The sequence below is a fragment of the Sus scrofa genome, chromosome 14, assembly GCF_054392235.1.
Source record: "Sus scrofa isolate SSC_HxYL_T2T_F1_AM1 chromosome 14, Sscrofa_HxYL_maternal_Yorkshire_Landrace_v2.0, whole genome shotgun sequence".
In the NCBI taxonomy this organism is placed as follows: domain Eukaryota; kingdom Metazoa; phylum Chordata; class Mammalia; order Artiodactyla; family Suidae; genus Sus; species Sus scrofa.
In genome coordinates, this window is record NC_139396.1 from 113,061,451 (window position 1) to 113,085,431 (window position 23,981).

The 23,981-nt window shown below is 51.4% G+C and overlaps 2 protein-coding genes across 51 annotated transcripts in view; one reads left to right on the top strand and one right to left on the bottom strand.

Moving 5' to 3' along the window:
- MARCHF8 (membrane associated ring-CH-type finger 8) overlaps nt 1-23,981 on the top strand; it is a 142,139-nt gene that overhangs the window by 115,388 nt on the left and 2,770 nt on the right. For 8 of the 50 annotated variants that reach the window (XM_084996536.1, XM_084996543.1, XM_084996538.1 and 5 more), the window contains 6 exons: nt 4,879-4,961; nt 5,189-5,526; nt 5,626-6,034; nt 7,469-7,649; nt 10,480-10,627; nt 11,214-14,851. In XM_084996536.1, the coding sequence (XP_084852662.1) occupies nt 4,879-4,961; nt 5,189-5,526; nt 5,626-6,034; nt 7,469-7,649; nt 10,480-10,627; nt 11,214-11,518 (1,464 nt within the window). In that variant the 3' untranslated portion in view covers nt 11,519-14,851. Of the gene's footprint in view, nt 1-4,878; nt 4,962-5,188; nt 6,035-6,679; nt 6,821-7,468; nt 7,650-10,479; nt 10,628-11,213; nt 14,852-18,523; nt 21,860-23,981 lie in introns of those variants that run through there. The other 42 variants (XM_013983459.3, XM_084996525.1, XM_013983460.3 and 39 more) reach the window with 10 other exon arrangements.
- ALOX5 (arachidonate 5-lipoxygenase) overlaps nt 19,271-23,981 on the bottom strand; it is a 47,954-nt gene continuing 43,243 nt past the window's right edge. The window contains exons 10-14 of the mRNA XM_021072736.2: nt 22,144-22,322; nt 21,715-21,836; nt 21,336-21,436; nt 20,869-21,039; nt 19,271-19,908 (exon numbers count right to left, since the gene is read on the bottom strand). Coding sequence (XP_020928395.2) covers nt 19,729-19,908; nt 20,869-21,039; nt 21,336-21,436; nt 21,715-21,836; nt 22,144-22,322 — 753 coding nt within the window. The 3' untranslated portion in view covers nt 19,271-19,728. The remainder of the gene's footprint in view (nt 19,909-20,868; nt 21,040-21,335; nt 21,437-21,714; nt 21,837-22,143; nt 22,323-23,981) is intronic.

Below are 23,981 nucleotides of genomic sequence, written 5' to 3' on the forward strand. Positions count from 1 at the left end.
CTTTCCCAACCAGCAATGTGTGAACAGGCCTGTTATCCTATGCTTTTGCCAATATGGGTATTTTTTTTTTTTAAACTCTTTTTGTTGTTGTTGATGATGGTATTTCTTATGGGAGTTTCAATTTGTATTTCTCGTTGTGAGAGAGGTTAAGCCTCTTCTCATACTTTAAGAGCCATCTATATTTCCCATTTGTTGATGAAGTCATTGACTTGATATACTGTAATTTAAGGTCAGTTGTAAGCACGAGCCCTCTTTGCATCTTGCTCTCCTTATCCAGTCCTTCCTTAAGTTCTCCTGGCTGGGCGTTCCCGTCGTGGCACAGCAGAAACGAATCCAACTAGTATCCCTGAGAAGGTGGGCTCGATCCCTGGCCTCGCTCAGTTGGAGTTGGGGCTCCAGCATTGCTGTGGGCTGTGGTGTAGGCCACAGATGTGGCTCAGATCCCACATGGCTGTGGCTGTGGCATAGACTGACAGCTGTAGCTCCGATTCAGCCTCTAACCTGGGAACTTCCCTATATGCTTCAGGTGCAGCCCTTAAAAAAAGTTCCTCCTGGCTGAAAGCAAACAAACCCATACCATTTCTTGTGGCCCTACACCTGTTGATAGTAATCAAATGGGCAAATTCTGTTTAGTTAGGGAGTAAAATGTTTTAAAAGTAACTTTGCTGGTTAATGAAAAGAGGCCCAGTGGTGCAATAGAGAAGGAGGAAGTGGCCAAGCGGGGAGGTTGGGAAGTAATGTAGTGGAGGGAGCAAGGGAAGGAAATGAAGCAAAAAGCAAGTGGGGAAGGTTCGGGGTAGGGAAGGTGCCAGGGGCATCCTGGGGGGAGGAAATGTAAAATTGCTAACTCCTGCCCCGGCCTGAGAACTCCAGCTGATGAGTCTGTTATGACAGCCCTCCCAATGGTAGGAAGTTCTCTTGAAAGGAAGCAGAGGAAGGGAGCATGCCAGTTTCCACCAAGGATGTATGGAAAGTTTCCTATTCCTTATATGTTTTTTGGCAGCCTTGATAAGATCATTTAAAACACTAAGTCTGATAGGAAAGGCAACCGCCAAATGACTTGATTACAGCAAGACAAACGTGTGGTTCTTAAGAAAGAAAAGCAGCGGGGACTGAGGCCTAGACAGGATTCAGAGGTTTGTTTTGGCATAATGATTACAACATCTTATGAAAAGGGGATTTTTATGAAAATTTTTTTGCAGTGAGATTGGTTTACATTCCTTTTTGTGACCGGAATGTCTCTTGTTTGTTGGTTCAGGAACAGGGGGCTTAAGTTTTCTTAACTCATTTGAGTTTTCTCATTGTGACCTTTTATCAGTAACTGTCGAGTCGTGCATGGTCTGCCCCTCGGGGGAAGAAGAGGGTGTTCTCTGGAGCTGTGGGGGGGCTGCCCCAAGTCACCCTGCTCTCAGGAGGTGCTGGGGAGCTGTAGGTGCCCTGAGCCTCTGAGAGGGGACTGCCAGCCCCTTGACTTGCTTCGACTTCCCTGCTTGGGTCCTGGGACTGGGTTGAAGCTCTTGGCTTCGTTTATCATCATCGCTGATCAGGCCAGTCTTTTAAATCCTTGTTGATGGGTTGATAGGTATTATCCAGCCTGATACCAACAACAAGTCAAGCTCTGCTGACACTGTGCTTTGGTGATCATTCTGCCTGCGGACTGACCCTGAATTTTAGTGTGTTTTTCTTACTGTTAAGAAGGAGCCAGGAGAAGGCATTTCTTGATTTGTTTTTATGTAAAACAACAGTAAGTAGATTTAAAACTTTCCTAATGATCTAATAAGAGGGGAGTCTTTCTCACTGGTACGGGGAGGCTTGGATGTTACCTGTAGAGGGTGTCTTGTGATGTTCTTTGTGGGACTGGAGAGGATGAGGTGAGGGAGGAGCACAGACAGAGGATGCTGAGACTGTTTCTGTTGCCTGGATAAACACAGCGGGGCTTGGGGTCGCCGCTGTCCCGCAGGCCTACCTGTCTGCTGCAAGTACAGACGTGGCCGTGTGAGTCCCTGTGACATACCTGAGATGGGGACCTCACAGGAAAGGGGTCACAGGTCCTGTGTGTGGATCGTCTGACTGCAGGTTTTGTTCTGCTCTGAGGCTCCCCCCACCTACTGCTGAGCCTCGCCCCCATCACGGGCCTGAGCTGATGTGACTGTTACCCTGGACTTCCCTTTCCTACATGAGATACTTGAGGTTTGGAACAGGAGTGGGAGTCCGTTTTATCTTGATTTCAGCTTCCCGTTGAGCCCTGCCTCCTCTCAGGACACTGGCCCTGGGAAGACCCCACTTTCCTTCCCCAAAGTTTGCTCTCCCTTCAGAATACAGGAATGTACACGTGGTTTCAAGGGGCTTCTGTCCTAGGAAGATAACTAGATGTTGCCCTGTCTTCTGGGGGAGCAGAGCGCTTTTCCAGTCCTGGTGTGGGGAGGGCACATCCTTCTGTAATTCATTCCCAGTCACTGAACGTGAATCAGCAACGTGGAGTCAAGGAGAGCTGACCTCACGGCAGTGAGGGGACAAGGACGTACACCTCCATTCCTGTCCTCCCTTCCTCCCAGGTCTACTTGGGGAGGCATGGTGACACTGTTCATGTCTCTACACCATGACCAGCCTGTGGTCTTCAGGACGGGCTGCTGGTCTGGCCTAAGGAAGCTGAGCAGAGCTGGTCGCCCTCACATGTTAAAGAAGGGAGAAGGAGTTCAGGAAGGCTTTCCATCTCAGCGTGCGGTCAGGACTGAGTATGAGAGAGCAGGCAGAGAGAGCTGGGGACATGAGTGGCTCTCCGCAGCCTGCCTCCCTGCAGTGATTGACCTGCCTTCTCTCAGAACACTGGCCCGAGTACTCACCTTGCGAGAGCAGACAGAGGAGCCCAAGACGGCTGCCCGGGAGGAAAACATAGGAGAAAGCAGAGGTGGGCGGCTCATGCTGTGGGAATGTAGCAGCCTAATGTTGAGACACAACGCTGCCCCCCCCCCCATTTTGTTTTAGAAGGAATCGTAATCAAGTAGTGCAGGGTTATTTGGGTGATGTCATTTTAATGTCCCCAAATAAACTTTATTTTATTTTTTCCTTTTTAGGGCCACACCTGCAGCATGTGGAGGTTCCCAGGCTAGGGGTCAAATCGCAGCTATAGCTGCTGGCCTATGCCACAGCCACAGCAGCACAGGATCTGAGCTGCATCCACGACCTACACCACAGCTCATGGCAACGCCAGATCCTTAACCCACTGAGCTAGGCCAGGGATAGAACCCGAAATCTCATGGTTTTAGTCAGATTTGTTTCTGCTGCACCATGATGGGAACACCCCCCCCTCCTCCCCGCTGCCAAATAAACTTTAGCTTCTGAAGAACTTTGACTAGCAATACTTTTACAGAAAATATACCCAGTATTCAGATGCACATTCACTTAGAAAATAAACGTGGCATGCACATTCACTTAGAAAATAAACGTGGCTCAGAAGATGTGCTCATTGAATAATGCTGCATGATTTTAGCAGATAACATGGGGCATGATAACGTGTAACTTCTTGGATCAAGTTTCTTTACGCTGAGTTGGATTTAAATGATGTTTCGGCCCCACGTTGGGGAGCAAGAGTAGCTGTCTACACACCTCAGTCCCAGTACAGTTCCGATTCTTCCCAGGCTGCTGTGTTTTGCTGCAGAGGGGAGTCGGGGAAAGTGGTCTTGGTGGCTGATGCAAGGCAGGGGTCCCACAGCTGGAGTGCCAGGATGAGAGTGCGCCCCTGGAGTGGCACTTAGCAAGAGTGGGGGCTAAGCCTCAGCCAGGGAATGGTGGCCAGAGTGGGCTCTCCAGAATCAAGGAGCAGGCTAGGGGTCACTTGAGAGGGCCTGGTGGGGTAGATAATGTTGGCTTGCTCTCGATGATAACAGGCTCACAGCAGTGTCTTCACATGGCTGTCGAGGCTACAGATGCTCACTCAGTCTGTCTCAAGGAGGGAAGAACACGCATGGTGCTCTGAGGGCCATGGAAACACAGGAGACTGTCTTGATGAGACCTAACAAGATCCTCACAGAGGCTAGAGTAGGAGGTGAGGGAGGTGGGGGCGGGGGGGGGGTCCCTCTAGCCGTGGGTTTTGCATCCTCAGCTCAGCTTCACTCCCTATTCCTGGTTCTCTCCTCTACTTCTTTGCCACCTTGGTACGTCCTCCCTCTCCTAGGTCTTCTACTTTTGGCCTATGCATGACTCCCCAGAGCCCCTGCTCTATCTCATGACCTCTTGCTATACTTTCTTTCAGATTTACACGTGCTTGATTATTTTCTTAATACACAATCCGGGCTTAGAACTCTTGCTCTGTTCTGTGTTCAGCCCTGTCCTGGGCCCAGGATGGAGCTATGGATTGGTGGCCCTGTGCTCAGGTGTCTCCCCTGAGTATGAAGCGTGCTGGCAGGGTGATGAGGGTTCCTGGACCAGCCGCCAGGTGCTGGGGGAGGAGGGCTCTCACCTCCTGCCAGCCTTGATGGGATTATCCCAGGTACCAGCCTAAAGAGTGCTGGGCGGGGAAGCGAGGCTGCCAGGGAAGGTGCCTCATGTTTCTTTTGCATGTGCATGGACCTCATAGTGCTTGGTTTCTTGACTTCATGTATGAATTACATTTAAATGCTTAGAAAATAAATGACCATGGAATCTATAGGATGTTGGGGGTGCTGTTCCAGAGTCTGAAATATTTCTTGGCTACACTTTTACCTTCATCTGAGGAAAGAAGAGTGCTGCTTGACTGGTTCTTACCTCAGCTCGTAGGGGCCTAATACGTGCTGTTCCCTGAGTGGTGGGAAAGTGCAGACCTGTTGCCTTTCAGAAGAGGTGGTGTTCGCGGTCCCCCTGGCTTTTTCCTGAAAACTGACCAGAGGTGTGTTGTTGCAGGCTGGGGGTTCCTCGGTGGCATCTGCTCCAGTGTCAGCCTTCTCTCGCACCTCTGTCACGCCCTCCAATCAGGACATCTGCAGGTAATGCTCTGCTTCAGATGCTACGGTGGCTCACGTGCATCCTGGGAATAAGCATTTGTGTCTGTAGGTTCTCAATTTTCCATATGCCTCTGCTCTAATTAGTCAACCCGGTTTTCTGTGCTGTTTACTCACCAAGTTACCAGTCTTACTTCTTCACTTTGATGTCTATTCTCTTTTAAAATTGTTTTCACTTTCTGTGCTTTTATTCCACTGTTCTCTGCATGCAGTTCCAGTGCAGTGTTTTCTGAGTGTTGTCACCACAGTCCCGTGCAGTCTGCTGTTGTCTTGAAAGCTCCTCCATGCCAGAGTTCTCTGACGCAAGGGCTCACTGTGACAGTTGTCTGTCAAGATGCAGTACAGGTGTCAAAGAGAAATTCCTGTGGTTCAGAGTGGGCCCAGGCCTTGAAGCCTGCTAAGAATACCAAAGCCAGAAGGACACTGAAGTTCTCAAAATCCCTAAACGATGTGGGTGAGAAGGCCCAGGACACTTTGGAAAGTTTTGACTATGTGGAGAGAACTTGCTCTGAAGGGAAGCTGGTGCTCCCTCAAGACCCGTGTCTCAGAGGTAACAGGTTCCACCAGAAAGAGAAAAGAAAGCTGAATCACAAACCTTTTGGCAATTCCAAACGTTCATGTGTTTCATCCCTTTCTGCCAACCGTTCAGTGGCGTCAGAGGTGGGCGCTGGCAAGGCGGGCTTACACATCCCGCTGCTAGACGAGAAGGCGGATGGCGAGGCCGCATCCAGAAGTCGGCGGCTGCTCCGGTACCTGCTCTCGCTCTCTCACGGTTCGAGCACCAGCAGCCTGCACCAGTTCCACGAGCTGCAGAGCTGTGCCCCTGGCCTGCACCCCGCCAAGTCGTCCAGCGGGCTGGCGGGGAGTGCGGGCTTCTGCTCCGACGACATGGGCGATGACGATGTCTTTGAGGACAGCATGTCTGCAAAACTGAAGAGCAAGGTCCTGCGGGCGCCCCTCTGCTCAGTGGAGAAGGACAGTGACCTGGACTGTCCTTCCCCTCTGTCTGAAAAGTACCCCCCCATCTCTCCTGTGTCCACGTCAGGGGACGCTTGCAGGTTGGTTTGCCGAGAGCCACCATCCTGGCCATCTCTGCTCCCCACACCTCCATGGCCTCGTCTTGCTTTAATATGTGAAGTTTCAGGAAAACAAGTAGGCGGTTGTAGACAATTACAGATTAATGGTTTTCTCCGGAAGAAGAGAGTATTGATAACATTTTTATGACATGGGTCACAAAATAGTTTCACAGATGATAAAAGAGAAAGAAGCTACACATATTAAAGGCAAAGCTGACTCTTCTCAACCAAAAATATATAACCTTTGCATAAAGAAATTGGAAGAAAGAAAATAGCATCTCCAGTCTGCCAGCTTGATGATCTAGATGTTGAGCATGGGCTGCGTATCCCGGCTGCATTTTTACCCCTTGTTCCACCTGCAACACGCTGTGCATGGCGGGGGGGGGGGGGGTGCGGGGGGGGGCAGCTCTTCCTAGCGTCTCCTTCCTTCCTTTTAGCTTGGATGCAGCCACCTCTGCCCACATCCTTTTCCCACCTTTATCTTCCTGAGTGCAGCATCCTGGTCAGACCTCCAGGATCTTCCAGAATTCACTTTTGTCACATTCTTCTGCCTTCCCCATTCCAACCTTTCCCCTGTGGCCCCTCTTCAGGGCCAGCTATTAACCATTTCTTTTACAATTGGAGCAGAAGCCCCTCTCACAGAAACAAACAGCTGAGAGCCTGGCCTGGGCCAGATCCCAGCTTCTTTTCAGGCCAGGTGTCCCCACCTGCTCTTCAGCTGCTGGAAGAGACCCTTCTGTTTCTTAAAAGTCTGTTAAGTTCCTTGAGGTTAGTAGTTACACCCTGTTGCATGTACCTTAAAATAATGAATGAGATTCAAAATTCTCACTGCCGAGTGGTCCTGAAAAAAGAAATGAAATTGCAGCATCTTACAATGGTTTTTCAGGTTCAGGAGAGGTATTGTGGTTGTTCTGTTTACTCTCTGACAGAGGACAGACGTATGTAGTTGTGGTTTGTGAAGGTGAGGTCAGTGGTTAGAGCTAACAGAAGCAGATTTCATCATCTTTCCAAGTCACTGGTATTTTGGAAAAGTAGAGTGCTGGTTCTGTTTTACAAAATTTTACCTCTGATTATTTTAACATCGTTAAGTTCTAGAATATGCTTCCATGTTGCCTTAAATTCATCTTTTAGTGCAGTTCTTAAAGTCTTACGAAAAATGGCTGCTTTATCATGTGTTATACCATTTATTCCTCTCTGATGCCAAATGCCATCCCGACTTTTCATGTTGGCGCGGTAAGCTAGAAACTTTTAGTTTGTAGTCGTTGTTTTCATTTGTGTTCTGTGTGTTTTTGTGCTTATAGTCACTCCCGTGATATTTGTTTCTGAAGTTTTCCTTGGGAGGCTGACCTTCCACTGAAGTGTCGTCTTCCCTGTCATTGGCCTTCCTTGTAACAACCGGCTTTCCTTCCACCGCAGGATCTGTCACTGTGAAGGGGATGATGAGAGCCCTCTGATCACCCCATGCCACTGCACGGGGAGCCTCCATTTCGTGCACCAGGCCTGCCTGCAGCAGTGGATCAAGAGCTCCGACACGCGCTGCTGTGAGCTGTGCAAGTTCGAGTTCATCATGGAGACCAAGCAGAAGCCTCTGAGAAAGGTATGTGCGAGTTAGCACCTGCCACCGAGTGGAGCCACAGTCGGCTCGTGTTCACTTCTTTAAGAAGTGGGGGCCGGTGTGTGCATTCATGTTTCTGATACTGATTTCCAAGTCTCTCCTTTCATGAAGAAGCTCTTTTCTGACCATTCAGTCATAATGTTTTCTTTTTCCTTAAAAGCAGACTGTTTGGGAGTTCCTGATGTGCCACGGTGCCTTAACAATCCACAGCCTGCAGCTGTGGCCTGGGAACTTCTATATGCAGTGTGTGTGGCTATAAAATTTTAGGAAAGCAGCCAAACAAAAAGCCTCAAAAACAACACAAAAAAACAAACCAAGACTGCTTACTCATCTGTATCAGTCACTTGGCCCTTGACTACAGACTGTTTTGTGACATCTTAGCATTTAAATTTACATGTATTGGGAGTTCCTGTCATGGCTCAGACTTAATGAACATGACTAGTATCCATGAGGACGCGGGTCTGATCCCTGGCCTCGCTCAGTGGGTTGAGGATCTGGCGTTGCTGTGAGCTGTGTGTAGGTTGCAGACATGGCTCAGATCTTGTGTGGCTGTGACTGTGGTGTAGGCCAGTGGCTACAACTCCACTTCAACCCCTAGCCTGGAAACTTCAGTATGCTGCATGTGTGGCCCTAAAAAGACAAATAAAATAAAATTAAATTAAAATTTAAAAAAATAAATTTATTTGTATGAACTATTCATGCTCTGCCTCTAATTTGGACCACAGAGTAGAAATTAGTATCTCTCCCCAGCACAGAGCACAGCATAATATAGTACATTTATTTCTATGTACCTGTGACAGTATTTGCTAGATGGGAAGGTGGGAGCAGATGGGAAAAGAAAGAAATCACAAGCATTACATGAAATGCAAGTCAGGTCTCATGTCCTTGCTTCCTCTGAGAAGAGCCTCGTCCAGCACGCCCCTCCTGTATAAACATGGTTATTTAATGTGTTTTGTTTGGAATAAGAAAAGACTTGTTTTATCTAAAAACTTTAATACATAATTGCAAGGGGAATCATGTGATTAGGTACTGGCACTGGACATTGCCGTTTCTAACTTCCATGGTGATTGCATGTATCACATAGAGAAGAAGTCACTCAGGGTGGGTTAAAGTGCTGGGAAGCAGAGCGGTGGTAGCATCATAGAATGTTTGGGTGTAAAAGTAGTTCTTGAAGGATCAGTGGGATTTGGGGGGGAAGTGAAAGGAGTTTAGAAAACTCAGACTGCCTCTGGAGAAAAGCATTCACTAAAAAGCTAGTGCGAGCAGTTCCCACTGTGGTGCAGTGGGATCAGCGGCATCTCTGGAGTGCAGGGACGCAGGTTCAGTCCCGGGCCTGGCACAGTGGGTTAAGGATCTGCTGTCGCTGCAGCATAGGTCACAACTGTGGCTTGGATCTGGATCTGATCCCTGGTCTGGGAACTCCATATCCCTCTGGGTGTCTAAAAACAAAACAAAACAAAAAAACAAAAAACAACAAAAAAAACTTTCACACCTTAAAAAAAAGGGGGGGAGTTCCCGTCGTGGCGCAGTGATTAACGAATCTGACTAGGAACCATGAGGTTGTGGGTTCGGTCCCTGCCCTTGCTCAGTGGGTTAACGATCCGGCGTTGCCGTGAGCTGTGGTGTAGTTTGCAGACAAGGCTCGGATCCCGTGTTGCTGTGGCTCTGGCGTGGGCCAGTGGCTACAGCTCCGATTCGACCCCTAGCCTGGGAACCTCCATATGCCGTGGGAGCAGCCCAAAGAAATAGTAAAAAAAAAAAAGACAAAAAAAAAAAAACAAAAAAAAACAAGCATTTCAGGGAAGTAGGAAAGGCTTAAACTGAGCATATCTTAGAAAATCTGGGGAGTATTTTAGGAGGGAAGCTAGATGAAGCTGCTGTATCACACCATTGCAGAAAGCAACCTAGATGCCAGAGAAGGCAGGGACAGACTACATAAAAAATGCTTTGCCCCATAAAAGCCTTATAGTTTATTGAGTAGCCACTCTCTACTGATCTCTCAAATGAGTCTTATGGCACCTTGAGCAATATAGATAATCCATGAGGCTCTACTTTCAGCCTCTCCTGCATTGAACCATCTGGAAAGGCTGTGTGTAGTAGGGCTGGTCAGGGGATATGCAGTGTTTATACTTGTTCTTTTTCTCTACCTTTTTTGTGTTTTCTTCCAATTCGGAAACCAGTAAATGAAAATCTGGCTATTTGGAGTAAATTAATGAGCTCCTAGAGGAGATGGGACTGGCTCAGACTGCTTGTACCAGGAACCCTTAGCATCGATTTCACGGTGTTGCTGCCAAAGTAGCAGAGGATCAAAGAGTGAGCGCCTTCCGCCTTCACCTTCACGATGTAGTGTGACCCATCTGCTAGTGTGTCATGGTGTCATCACCCTCCTTCTTCCCTCCCTCATGCCCGTCAGCAAGTCAGGGAAACTTAAGCTGTGCCACCTGGGTCCTGAGCCAACATGCTGTTCTCATCAGGACCAGGACCATGTGATCTTTTATCAAGCCATTTAATGCCTGCTCGCGAAAATAAGCAGCCAAGGGGATTGCTGGTGGTTGTTCATAGCTCATCTTGATCCCAGCTTCTTTTCATCACATAGACAGTTGGCTGTCGACAGGATACCAGAGCCTGGTGCCTAGTTGAAGCCAAGTGGTTTGAAAGAGAACTACTCTGGGTGTTTGGGGAAATTCATCTAGTTTGGGAAAGGGGGAGGGAGGAAGGAAGCTGATCTTACCCATCAACAAAGCCCCTCATCCCATCCCAGCACTTGACATCCGTGAACCTGAGCCTCATGCTCTGCCTGTTGTCTTTCCAGTGGGAGATGCTGCAGATGACAGCCAGAGAGCGCCGGAGGATCATGTGCTCAGTGACGTTCCATGTCATCGCCATCACCTGTGTGGTCTGGTCCTTGTATGTGCTCATCGATCGCACTGCTGAGGAGATCAAGCAGGGGCAGGCAACAGGTATGTCCCGAAGGAAAGGTGCACCCAGCACGGAGGCCCCGAGGAGTGCACTGGGGCATTACTCCATATTGATTCTGAAGTCAGACCTCAAGTGTCTAGGCTTCTGGAGGGAGGTGTCCGTTGTGAGGCACCACACATCCCTTTTGGATGTTTCTTTTAAGTAGTTCTTAAAACCCAGTCGAGGAGTTCCCTTGTAGCTCAGAGGGTTAAGGGCCCAGCATTGTTACTACCGTCCTCTGATTCGGTCCCTGGCCCAAGAACTTCCACAAGCCAGGGGCACAGCAAATAAAGTAAAATAAAGTAAAAAAAAAAATAAAATAATAGGGTAAGATAAACTAGAGCATGGGGAATAATTAAAAAAAAAAAACAAACACCCTAAGTCAGTAGAGATCAAACTTAGAGACAGGGACTCTCCAGGATGCCCCCTGGAAGAGCAGGATGAAGGGAGCAAACACTGTCCTGCATGCCCCTCCAGTGAAGCAGGATTTGTTAAGAATTCACATGGGAAGTTTAGAAATTGTGTTTTATTTGCTTCAGATCTTAAATACGGTCTGCTAATAGGCTCACCAGGTTTTTTCCCTTCTAGGAATCCTAGAGTGGCCCTTTTGGACTAAATTGGTGGTTGTGGCCATCGGCTTTACTGGTGGACTTCTTTTTATGTATGTTCAGTGCAAAGTGTATGTACAATTATGGAAGAGACTCAAGGCTTATAACAGAGTAATCTATGTTCAAAATTGTCCAGAAACAAGCAAAAAGAATATTTTTGAAAAATCTGCACTAACAGAGCCCAACTTTGAAAATAAAGATGGACGTGGAATCTGTCATTCCGACACAAACTCTTCTTGTTGCACAGAACCTGAAGACACTGGAGCAGAGATTGTTCACGTCTGACTGTGTGGAGGGTGTAGTTCTCCTGGACATCCATGGACAGCTGAAGGATATTGTTTACTGCCAATCATGTACCTTTTCTTATGAACTTTAATAGCATAGACTGGGCAGGGGACTATTTTTAATGGCTTCTCTTCTTTGAAACCCTCCTTAGTGACTCTCCTGGAAAACCCTCACGTCAGCCATGCACGGCTGGCTGCCAGCATGGCTGCGGGAAGGGAACGTGGAGAACCCTGTGACACCGTGCTGGAGGCTAGCTGTGTCCTGGCCTGTAGTGTGAGCAGGGTGAGCGAGTAAGATACCAAACTAAGGGAGGAGCAGGAGCAGGTGGCGCCTGGGCCCCGGAGCAGAGTATTGGGCACATCTGGCCGTGAGGAGAGGCCACCCCCTCACTAAGGAGAGCCCTGGGAGGCCACCACTGACACTTCCTGAGTGGACGGGGTTGTGGTGCTCTGTGTGTGCCGATTCACTAAGCAAACAGCACTTTACAAAAAGAGAGTCTTTATTTTGTAATAAGTGTGTCCCATGAGGTTGACACAGAAGAGAACATCTCACGTAGAAACCTTCCCTTCATGACCCCAATGATCTCTTTCACATTGTAATAGATCTGAAGCCCTTTTTGCCTTATATATGCTAAGAAACATGACATCCATTCCGTGTCCATTGCAAGGGACTTGTAACTATAAAGCAGGACAAACAGATCTGAGGCTTTTTCATTAACATTTCATGGGAATTAATGGAGACTAAAGGGCAACTTGAGCGTAATGCCTATGGCCTGTTTTATGCCTAGTCTTTGTGTCATAGGCCTGCCCTGAACATTCCTTTTTGGTCAGCCCTGAAGAGGAAGGGTTCATGAGATCTAAATGAAAGGCAAGGAAGTGAGTGACTAGAACAAAACTGAATATTTAAAAACTATTCCTTTACAGACAAATCTCTCTGGTTTGTGCTGGCTCCACGCTGAAGGGGTAAGCTTGCATCCCCCGGGTTGGGGCTCCTGGGTGCTTGCCACTCGGCCAGCCCCTGCTCCTGGCAGATTCTGTGGATCACTGCCTAGGGCCGAGAGGCAGAGGGGCTGGCTCCAGGGCGCGGGCCAGAAGTGAGCAGCACACTGTTGGGGTCCACTGTGTTCCTGCCCCAGTCACACCTCCGCCCATTATCGCCTTAACTGGACTGAACAGAGAGGATACTTTGGGGCCCCTGGCCCTGCCATCAGTCCATTCTGTCATCAGGGATTATCTCCTGTACCATTTTTCACAAAACCAAAATCACTACCATCGAATGGCCTTTTTCCCTTCAACGAGTATGCTAAAAATTCTGTTTTTAAAGACCAGTTTCATCCTACCAGGCACATGAGTCAACTCCAGGAAGACGGTGGGCGGGGGTCTGCAGTATAACATGAGTGTGGGGGGTGCTTCCTCTCCAGGCGGTGAGGTGCTCGGGGCTCCAGCCCTCAGTCCTCTGAGCCACAGGTGCTTCATCTGCCCTGTTAAGAGGATGAAGCAAACACAAGATGATTCCTTGCCTTTCAGAGTGGAAGCCCCCTGGTTTGTTTTGAAAGCCAGGTGGAGGGTCTCTAAGCTCTGGAGGAGGGCTTTACCCTGCCATGGCTTCTCTGGCCAGGCAGGTCCTGTCCAGCCACAGCTGATCCCTGGAAATAGGCCAGCGTGCCCTGTCCGTCTCCCAGGCCACATCCAGCCCTTGCCTGTGCTCACTGTGCCCCAAAGTGCAATTAGCTACACCCCTTCTGAGCCTGGGGACACCGAGCAGCTACAGACTGTCCACTCAGGAGAGCTCAATTCCAGGTCAGCCCCACCTGGGGGATCTGCCCAGGCAAGGTCCCTTGTCCCTGCCCACTTCTCACGGAGGATGAGTGGTCAGGGAAAGACGGATAGATTTTTTAAGTGGGAATCCTTCCTCTTCCCCCCAGCGGAACCCCTTGATGCTGGGCTTGAAAAGCACCGAGACTTCCTGTAGAGAGGAAAGTGTGCGTGGGTGCGGCTGGCTCCTGGGCTGCCCGCTCGCTGTGGCTGGCGCCACCTGTGGCAGAGGTGCCTTTATAACCATGACTGTTGTGTTGATCCCATGCCCAGCCAGACTCTCACGGAAAACCCTCACCTCTTTTCAAGAAGAACCTATACCATCTCATCACCTCTGGCACAACTCCTGAAAGTGTCTGCCTGTGGACAGTCTGTCCTGTGACCTTCTCTTCTTTCCTGGGATGGTACATGGCTACTCCCTTGCCTTTCTCATTTCTCAAAGGTGCTGTGGAGCACCTCTGACCCCATACTTAGTTCCAGAGCTAATCTCTCCTGCACAGGGACTAACAGGGAAGTGCGAAGCCCTGGTGAGGTTGTGCTGTGCTGTCCTCTAGCGGGGGTTGAGGCTCTGCTAGGCCTTCCTTTAATCTGCGTGAATTTGCCCTCTAGGTTTTTTGCGGGATTGATTATTCCCCATTTTCTCCTCATTTTACGCCTGGCTTTAGTGGGACGCTGGCACTTGGCTGGACCATGTAGAAATGTGGAATGAGCTTGCAGGTCTCAGGGAGGGTCAGGAGGGCTGGTATTTGTGGAAAGGGAAGGAGGAGGCCAGGAGGAGAGGGAAACAGCTCTGGGGTGTCACCAACCAGCCATCTCTGATTTGGCCTCTGCCACCCCTCAGATTACAGTTCAGCTGAAGGGCTCTTGTGCCCGAGTTTGTTTAAGATTCTCCTGAAAACTGAAGAAGGTCTTTTCCTACTTTAGGCCTCTAATGTCTCTTCTTTTTCAGTCCACTCTTTTCAATGTTATGGGTCCAGTTTCCAGACCTGCGGGTATACCCTGCCTGGCTGCAGACATACTGGCCCCAAGCAGGGTGGTTCAAGAGCCTTAGGTAATGCCTGAAAGGGTTCAAGCTGCCCCTGCCGCCTGGTGGCCCAGCTGTAGAGCTGTAGAGCCCAGCAGGGTAAAGATCCACCATGCTATGGATCTAGCCTCATGCAGATACACTTTTGAGATACTTTTCCTCTTGATTTGAAATATTCAGCTTCCTAAGGAAAGACTGAAGCATAAGGAGATAAAAGAATTTGTCTTTGTTTTGCAGCGCATCACCTATTTAGATGCAATGTTTATAGAAAGTTGATTGTTAATAAAGACCAAATTTACACTGGCATGTGTGGTGTAGTTTCTAAAAAGCACCTCACATTTGAAGTTTTTCTTAACTTAGAAAATTTCTAGGTGATTAAATGTCTAGTTTTGTATCCTTTTGTGTATCTTCACTGTTTCTCAGTATTATTGCTTGAATAATTCTGTTTGTGCTATACACATAAGTGTCTACAGCAATAAAACATTTCTTTAAAAAGGCGTTTTGCCATGAAAGTGTTTTCCTGCAAGGAGACTGGGAACATTGGCAGCTACTCCAGTGGTCTGAGCTCCTTTCTGGGTTCCTCCGGCTTGCACAGTGGGGAAGAAAATCATCCAGCCTCGGTCTGTCCCGAGGACAGATCCCCCAGGCCCTGATGGGCAGAGGGCGGGAGTGGGTTCAGGAGGGTCTGTGGGCATGGGAGGGAAAGCTGAAGTTCTCACAGGTGTGCTTGTTCCAAACATCCAGACTCTGCTTGGACTCACCACCCTGAGAGAAGCCAAACTCAAGGTCAGGGTGTGCATGGCAGCAGGAACATGGCAGTGGTCCATGGTTTAACCGGTCTTGTCTATTGAAATATTTACTGAACCACAGCCCTGCGGGGGAAAGGAACCAGGAAAGGCCGGCAGGATGGCTGGCGATAGCTTAGGCTGGCTGCATCTCCTGGGTCCTGACGGGGCTTCCCTGAGTAATGGCCAGGCCATAGATCCTCCAGTCTCAGGACTGCAAACCATCCTGGGGCTATGAGAGCTGAGGGTGGGCATCTGGCTTAACTTGTATGCGTGAGATGGAAGGTGGGAGCCCAGGACGGCCCCGACATACTGCCTCTCCTCGGTGAGCCAGGAGAATCCACCCACAAGTTAGGTCATCACAGCGGGTTTCCAGGACACTAGGGACTGAACCAGAGGTTTTGCCAAGCGTCCTCCTTGTCTGACTTGGGAGCAGAGGTCCCTGGAACTGAGTGGAGCTATAGCGGCTCCTGGAGGAGAAGGTGATTCGGAGCAGCTGAATCTGCTCAGGTGTGTGCTTGTGGGAGGGAGGGAAGTCAGCGCGCCCCCTGAGCCCACCAGTCAACCATTGGTTGGAGGTGAGGAGTGCGGAGCTGAAAGAGGAATCTTCTGTAAGAATGTGAGCTGGGGGCTGCCTGGGAGGAGCCTCTGCTTTGGGGACCCAGTAGATGGGTCTTGTTGCAGGCAGGCTTGAGACAATACTGGCCCCAGGCCTTTCTGCCCTTTGACACTTGCCACAAGGTGATGGGGTGAGGGCTGCCAAGTGGCACACCACTAAGGGCACTTCAAATCCTCTAGGTTGGGGGTGACCGCTGCTTGCAGACCAGCCTGTTTTGTAAATGCACTTACAGGCACACAGCCTTGCCCATTCATTGACATACCACATTCAGCTTATTCCTGCTACAATGGCAAAGGTGAATGGTTGGGAGTGATCGTATGGCCTGCAAAGCCGATGGTATTTATTTATGTGACCTTTTATAGAAACAACTGCCTGCGTGAACAGTACCCTAGAATTGTTGGTGCACAGCCCCTGTGGTGTCAGAGGTGGAAGTGACCCCTTTCCAGAATCTGTCTTTTCTCCCAGGCTTAGAAATGCCGCAGGGACCAGGAGTCCTGCTGCCATGTCTACACTACTGGGTCTGGAGAGGGCTGAGGAGGGTAGTTCAGGAGGGTAAGAGGGAGAGGGGGGCGAGCACACTGTCCTGAGCTGAGTTCCTCTGGGGTGGTGGGCCCAGCCTCTGGAAGCTGCCTGGTCTGCCCTGCCTCCAAGCTGTCTCTCAGAGCCGAAAGGACAGGAGCAGGGTCCAGGCTCTGCTGGCGCCATCTCAGTGTCCCCCCCCGAGTTGGGTAGGAGTCTGGAGGTCCGCTGGCCTGTGGGGTCCAGCTAGGCTCCACTTTGGCCGCTTGTCCAGCTTCCGTCTCTCTGAGATACCCAGTGCCAGGCTCTCCGCAGAGGTGAGCCGGCCCGGTGGTGGCTCCTGGCATTGTTCTGACAGTTTGCAGAGGACCAAGGGAGATGAGGAAAGGCAACGTAGGTTTTTGTGAGAAAGAGTCGAGTTGTCTGTTATCCTTACTCTCCTGCTTTACTCTTGATGCAGTGGTGGCGAGAGTAGAATGTAGTTCTTTGCAGGGGTGCTTTTTGTTGATTGGTTGGTTCATACCAGCAAAAACCTGGCAACACAAATGTCCCTCCAGATTTTCTTGCAAAAAAACTTTTCTGATCCATTAAAACCTAGTCATCTGGAAAATGTGGTCTGGGCTCTTTCTCCACCATAGGAGGCATATGGTCTCCCAAGGGCTGTGTGAGTGTCCCAGTCACAGCCCCTGGGGGATGCCCACAGCCTTTATCAGATTTTCCAGGTGGTCTGTGTTTCTTCTCCACACTCAACACTAGGAACAGCTACTGTAGTCTGACCCCTGTGGATGGTGGGGAAACTGAGACCCAGGGAGGGCGCTGCTTTGTGTTGCGAGACCCCTCTGACTCAGGGCTCTCCTCCCAACCCACTCTCAAGAGATCTCAGCCAGTTTCTGGAGTATCTAGGAGGAAATGCAGCCAATTTCTAATTCTCCCACACACTCTGATTCTGCCCTGCTGAGAGAGGCCCAGACCCAGGCCCAAGAGATGGGGTTGGGCTCGGGGCTCATCCCACCATTTAAGATAAAGGAGGCAAGGAAGGACATGTGTTGAATTAGCAGCTACCTGCCCAACTTCTGTCTGTTGGAGTCCTGCCCCGCAGAGGCCTGCTGGTATAAGCCGGGCCCCTTCAAAGGCGCTTGAGGTTGACTGTTAAAATGCTGGAGATGATGGGAGTTCCTGTTGTGGCTCAGCAGAAATGAATCCTAATAGTATCCATGAAGATGTGGTCTTGATCCCTGGCTTCGCTCAGTGGGTTGGGGATCTGGTGTTGCCATGAGTTCTGGTGTAGGTCGCAGACGCAGCTCGGATCTCATGTTTCTATGGCTGCGGTGTAGGCCAGCAGCTGTAGCTCTGATTTGACCCCTAGTCTGGGAACTTCCATATGCAGTGGGTGTGGCCCTAAAAAAAGCAAAAACAAAAACAAAAACAAACAAACAAAAAAGTGCTGGAGATGAAAGGTACTCGGGTGCTGGATCATCTAGACGCATTGCAGAAGAGCACCGGCTTGGCTTGGAAGGCCCAGCTCCCCTCCAGCCAATGGCTCCCAAGGATTCCTCTCTTGGCTGAGCTTCAGTCCCCTCATCTGTGGACTAGGGCTGAATCTCCCTGTCTCACCCTTGCGAGGAGAGCTTTAGAGATCAAGGCAGTGCTGACAAGTCACTCTACTTCCCTTTTTAAACTAAAAAAGATTTTTTAGTGCAGCATATGTAAGTTCCTGGGCTGGGGGCTAATTGGAGCTGCAGCTGCCAGCCCACGCCACACTTGTGGCAACACTGGATCCTTAACTCACTGATTGAGGCTAGGAATTGAACCCACATCCTCATGGACACTATGTCCGGTTCTTAACCCGATGAGCCACAACAGGAACTCCTGCACTTCCCTTTTTAAAGGATCCACCCAACGCTCCTTCCTCCAGGCTGTGCAGCTGCTCGAGGAGGTAGGAGGGTACTGAGGGCTCAGGGGCAGGGGCCTGGCCTGGCTTGTCCCAAGGACTCACTCACTGCTCCTCACCACTGGGGGCATCAGGCTGATGGGAAGTTGGCCCCGGGGCTAAAATGGAGATGACCAGATGACTGGGGTGGCTGGGCTACCATAGCACCCTGCTGACCCAATTCTGAAGCCAAGGGCTGGGGATGTGGGTTGGGTATGTGTGTAGCAGGAGACACGATCACCATCCCCAAGCTTGGGGCTGGCTCTGCTTTTTGGGCCTGAGGAAAGAAAACGCTTTTTTTTTTTTTTTTAAAGTCACCTTGGATCCTGTGCCATAGGAGAAAATGGTCCCCGGCTCCCAAGACAATGCCAGGAATCTGTCCGTGAGGAGCCCGGCCAGGAAGAAAATGAGGGAGCAGAGGGCTGGTACCTTATGCCAGCCCTAGGCCACCACTAGGGCACAGAAATAAGTAAGGTGGGTTCCTTGTCTGCCAGGGGCTCTGGATCCCTGGGAGAGACCACAGGGGAGGATAAAGGCGGTTTGGACACAGGCCTGGAGCGGAGAGGAGCTCTGTCTGGGTGATTAAGGATGGCACGTGGGATGTGTTCTGAAGGAAAAATAGGAACTTTCTGGGCAAAGAAGAGGGAAAAGCCCCCTTTATCCAGACTAGCAGTCTGGGGAGGCTTTTACCTAGATGGGATCATAAGGATATGGCTTTGTGTGTGTGTGTGTGTTGCGGGGGTTGTGAGCTGTTTGCATTGACTGGAATGTAGTGTGTAGAAGGAAACCTGTTTTAAAAGAACTCCTTTATTTAATTAAATTAATGAATTTATTTTTTATGGCTGCACCTGCGGCACATGGAAGTTCTTGGGCCAGGGACTGAATCTGAGGTACAGCTGTGACTTACATGGCAGCTGTGGCAACACCAGATCCTTTACTCCACTGCGCCAGGCCGAGGATCTAACCAGCGCCTCATCAGTGACCTGAGCAGCTGCAGTCAGATTCTTAACCGACAGAGGGAACTCCTTGATTCCTTTATTTTTATGGCAACCAATTCTTAATTCATTCAACAAGAATTTATTTGGGCACCTACTATATGCAAGAAATTGGACTGAACATAAATAGGACAGAAAATAATCATCCCGTTTACAGCAAGAACAAACGTCTATCAGTTATGCTGATCTGCTCTTGCTACCTGTGGAAGCGCTGAGCTGGGTGTTGGGCTGGAGCCACATAGTCCTGCTCTGTGTAGGAAAGGCCCCTGCAGTGTTTACACACATTGATCAAAGTATGGGATTCGCTAAAGATGGAGGAACAAACAGGGAAATACACCAAAGCTTAGCTCTAGCATGGTCCAACCTGGGAAGCCTTTGGTTTGAAGCCAGTAGCCCTGGGCCTGCAGGCGGAATCCCCAGGAATCCTAAGGTCTTTCCCGCCCACCTGGAGAGCTGAAGTCAGGGTGCTCAGAGCAGCCTCCAACAGCGGGCTGCCCTGGATTGAGACTGGCTCAGGCGGCCACTCAGATGGCCACGCTGTTGGGAATCCGGTCTGGGGACAAGTAGTAGTATGGCAGCTTCTTGTCCTTGTTGCGCTCGGCGATCACGCTGACGATGGCGTCGAGGTTCTTACGGAATCGGGCCATGGCCTCCTTTACAGGCTTCTCGGTGAAATGCTCCTCTGGGTACATGCCCAGGAACAGCTGAGGACCCAGACAAGCACAGAGAGACCGGTTAAGCCACCATGAGACGAGGGAACTGAAATTGTTTCACACTCAGGGCTGTGAAAGGCGGGAGAAACATCCCGTGCTATGGATGGGATTTCGGATTTCATTTGCAGAGGCCAATTCAGTCTCAACATTCTTTTTTTTTTTTTGTCTTTTTGCCTTTTCTAGGGCCACTCCCGCAGCATATGGAGGTTCCCAGGCTAGGGGTCGAATCAGAGCCGTAGCCACCGGCCTACACCAGGGCCACAGCAACGCAGGATCCAAGCTGCGTCTGCAACCTACACCGCAGCTCACAGCAACACTGGATCCTTAACCCACTGAGCAAGGCCAGGGATTGAACCTGCAACCTCATGGTTCCTAGTAGGATTCGTTAACCACTGAGCCACGACGGGAACGCCCGTCTCAACATTCTTTGACAAAGTAATTCCCTCTAGTCCTATTGAATACATGTGCCAAGAACCCATATACAAAGATGTTGGTGAGGGACCAACACGTTAGCAAAGGCCCCAAAACTATGCAGATGCCAACAAATGCCCATGAGCCTGGGGCTGGCTGAACTGGCCAGTCATTCTGAGCAGCTCTGAACCAAAGCCATGGGGGTTATGTCTACTGAGAGTGGCTTTGGGATTGGGTTCAGCAAGGCGTAGGTGCCTGGGAATGTCGCAAGGGATGCCCAGGAAACTTAGTCCTCACTTCTGGGGTGTCAGGAAGAAACCCACATGAAAGAGCTCGGTCACTGGCAGGGGTGGTGGGTGTGCCCTTGTGGGGAGCGTCACAGGGCAGCCCTGGCCCCTGCACTCCTGCCGGGCCGAGGACCTTGTGGGCCGCTCCAGCCTGCACGTCAGGTTTCCTGTCCAGCAGGAGTCCCAGCCTGTGTCCTGAATCACAAAGCCCTGAGGCTGAGAAATAGGTTAAACCAGGGCAACCCAGTCTCACCTCGTTGTCCTGGAACTGGCTCAGCGCCCACACGGCGCCCAGATGCCAGCAGGAGCGGCCACGGTCCGGCAGCGTGTCCACGATCTGCTCGATGGTGACCACACCCTTGGCCGTTGGTGGCGGGGCACGCATGGTTGGGGGCGCATTGGGGATCCAGGAGCACCAGTCGTACTGCAGAGGCAGCCACCGACACGTGGGGGCGCCTCAGCAACGCAGCGCTGTACCACCGTCTCCTGCGTCTGCTCCCAAGCCCCTCCTCCCGCTCCAGCGGCCCCGCCCCTTCCCCCAGGCCAGCGCGGGGGAACTCGGATTAGGTTCCTGGCGCTGAGGCTGCCCGGCCTTTCTCCGCCCCTGCCTGTCTGTCTGGAGGAGGAAGAGGGGTGCCCCACCTCCCCGGGGGCCCTCAAAGGCAGTTAAGGTTGTTCCCTGTGATTCCCGCCCACAGAGCTCGCCCTGCCCTCACCCACCTGGCCGAAGTTCACGGCCGCGTGCTGGGCTGAGGCCGTGAAGATCACCACGGTCAGGTACTCAGTCAGCTTCTCTTTGGTCTTGATGGACTTGGGGAAGCCTAAGGCAGAGCCACAGGCTGGCTGAGGCCCTCACGTTGGAAGGGACCGGCAGACACGCAACCCCACTCCAACCAGCTCCCTGAGTTCCCCCACGTGCGTGCTGGAGGGCCCAGGCTGGGCAACCTACACTGGGAGGAACAGCCACTTGGCCCGGTGTCCCTGCTGTTTCTGATCCCGGCTCTCAGGGCCCAGCACCACGTGCTGAGATGGAGGCCACCACTGCCCAAGAAAGTTAGCGGCACAGGGAAGAGCAGAAGACGGGAGGGGAGGTCCTCACCTGAGGCCTTCTTGCCTCTCATGCCATACACGTAAACGTCGTTCACGAAGTCCTGCAGCTCCTGGTCATCCTCCACCACCTTGTCGCTCTCATAGTAGATATCCACCACCTCAGCAGTGAACCTGGCCCGGGAGGAGAGGCCCAGGTAGGAGTGTGTGACCCAGATGGGGTCGGCAGAGCTGTGCCCTTGGACCCTGAGGCAGGGCCCCATCAGTGACCCTGTCACCTACTCCTTAATGTCCAGACTCAGGTCCACTCCCAACCCCCACTGCTCAGGCATACCCCTGCTCCTCTATGGGTGTCCTGACAATGGAGCCAGGCCCCAGCTGTCCAGGGGGTGGGCTGGGTCCATCAATGCCACGCCCACTCCTCCTATAGGACCACCCCCCTCTTTCTGCCCAGAGCGGGTCCCACAGCCCTGGCACTCACTTCTTGATGGCCTCCCACACCAGCAGCCCGTCGTCCCGGTAGAAGTAGGTGGGAATGTCTTCTTTGCTGTCCATGCCCCGGGCCTTGATGTTCTCAGGGAAGCACAGGGAGGCATAGGTCAGGTCCTGCATGGCCCTCTGCACCATCTGCACGTGCCCACCACCTCCTGTGGCATTGGCCTTAAATGGGAGGGGAGCCACAACACTGTGAGCTGAGGCCTGTTCCTCCTCTCCAGCCTTAATAGCCCTAAAGCTCAGCATGAGAAACTGTGACCAGGCAGGCAGAAGGCAAACCCATGTCCCAAGAGGCAGAGTGGCGGTGACATTTAACAAAGAGAATGCTAAGAGCAGCCCAACAAGGAGGTTACATGGAAGAGCTTCTGCCTGCTCCAATGTGAGGGGCTGAGGTGCAGAATCTGGGAGCAGTGGTGGGGGGAGGGGCAAGCTCCCAACCTGGAAGCATGGCCTCAGGGATAGTGGCAGGGTGGGGCCAAGGTGGGAGTAGCCCTTAGGCCTGCCCTAGTTCTGAGCACAGGCTGCCCAGAGTCTAAGCTTTGCTCAGGGACTTGATCTTTGCGCACAAGACCGAGGCAGATACTGCTCCCAGGACCCACACTACTCTGTTGGGGCCTGCTGTGTGCTTAGGTGAGGGCTGGAGAGACACACAAGGCTGGGTGCTTGTCCTCATCCCGGCTGGTCCTGAGTTGTAGGCATCCATGCTTTCAGGCAGGCATTCACACTGTGGCTGGGCCCTTGGGGAAAGAACCTTTAGAGGAGGTTTTTGGTGGTGGGAGCCAGACACTGGTCCACAGTGGGCATGTGACCTAAGCAGGACCAAGAGACTTGCTCTCCAATACTTTCTCTTTGGATGGAAGAGGGCAGTCACTGTGTGGGAACCTGAGCTTGGAGCTTGTTGTGACAACATTTTGTGGCTGCTCTCAAGGCGGGGTGCATGTGTGTGTGTGCGTGCGCGTGCAGAGCTGTCCTGGGAGAGTGAGACCAGCATGTTTTGGTTTTATTTGGCTGTGCCCACAGCATGGGGAAGTGCCAGGGCCAGGGATCAATCCCCTGCCACAGCTGCAACCACAGCCACAGCACTTGACAACATTGGATCCTTAACCTGGTGAGCCACAAGGGCACTCCAGACAGCATGTCTTAGAGAGAGGAACAGTGCCACCCAGTGGGCTTGTATTTGGGGACACTGAGCCCCCAGCCGCTGCACTGTCCTCGTGAGACATACTGGTGGGCAGCGGTAGCTTGAGGGCTCTGGGCCCAGCACCAGGTACTGAGGTAGAGGCCACAGGTCAGCATTGCCCAAGGAAGTGCTGAGCTAGGATCAGGCTCCAAGTTGAGGCTCCCACACCCTAATACATTCAGGTGGATGAAATGATACAGCTTCTTTCCAGCTGCAGCTGATCTGAGAAGGGTTTTGTCATTTTCCACCTAAACAGTGGCTCAACCCTAGTGATCATCTGGCCAGCTTACTGTGGGAGGTGGGAAAAGTTGGGGTGAGGGCTGCCGGAAAGGTCCAGGCTCCATAAGGCTCCTGGGGAGGGGGGAGTCACAACAGGGTGGGGTGCTGCCTAAGAGGATGTGAAGGGCAGGTGGGGACCCAAGGCCTGGAGAGTGGACTGAGAGTGCTGACAGCCTGAAAGGGCACTGGGTGGGAGTCTGTGCTCAGAGCGACGGGTGGCAGAGTGGGAGGGGAGATGCAGGTCCCAGTGTCTAAGTGATGAGGAACAGGTGCCAGGAGGCAGGGTCTACACTCTCATGCCAGAGGATGGGGAGGGGACAGGGAAATGGTGGCGAGGAGGAAAAGCCGGTGGTACTTGGAAGCAG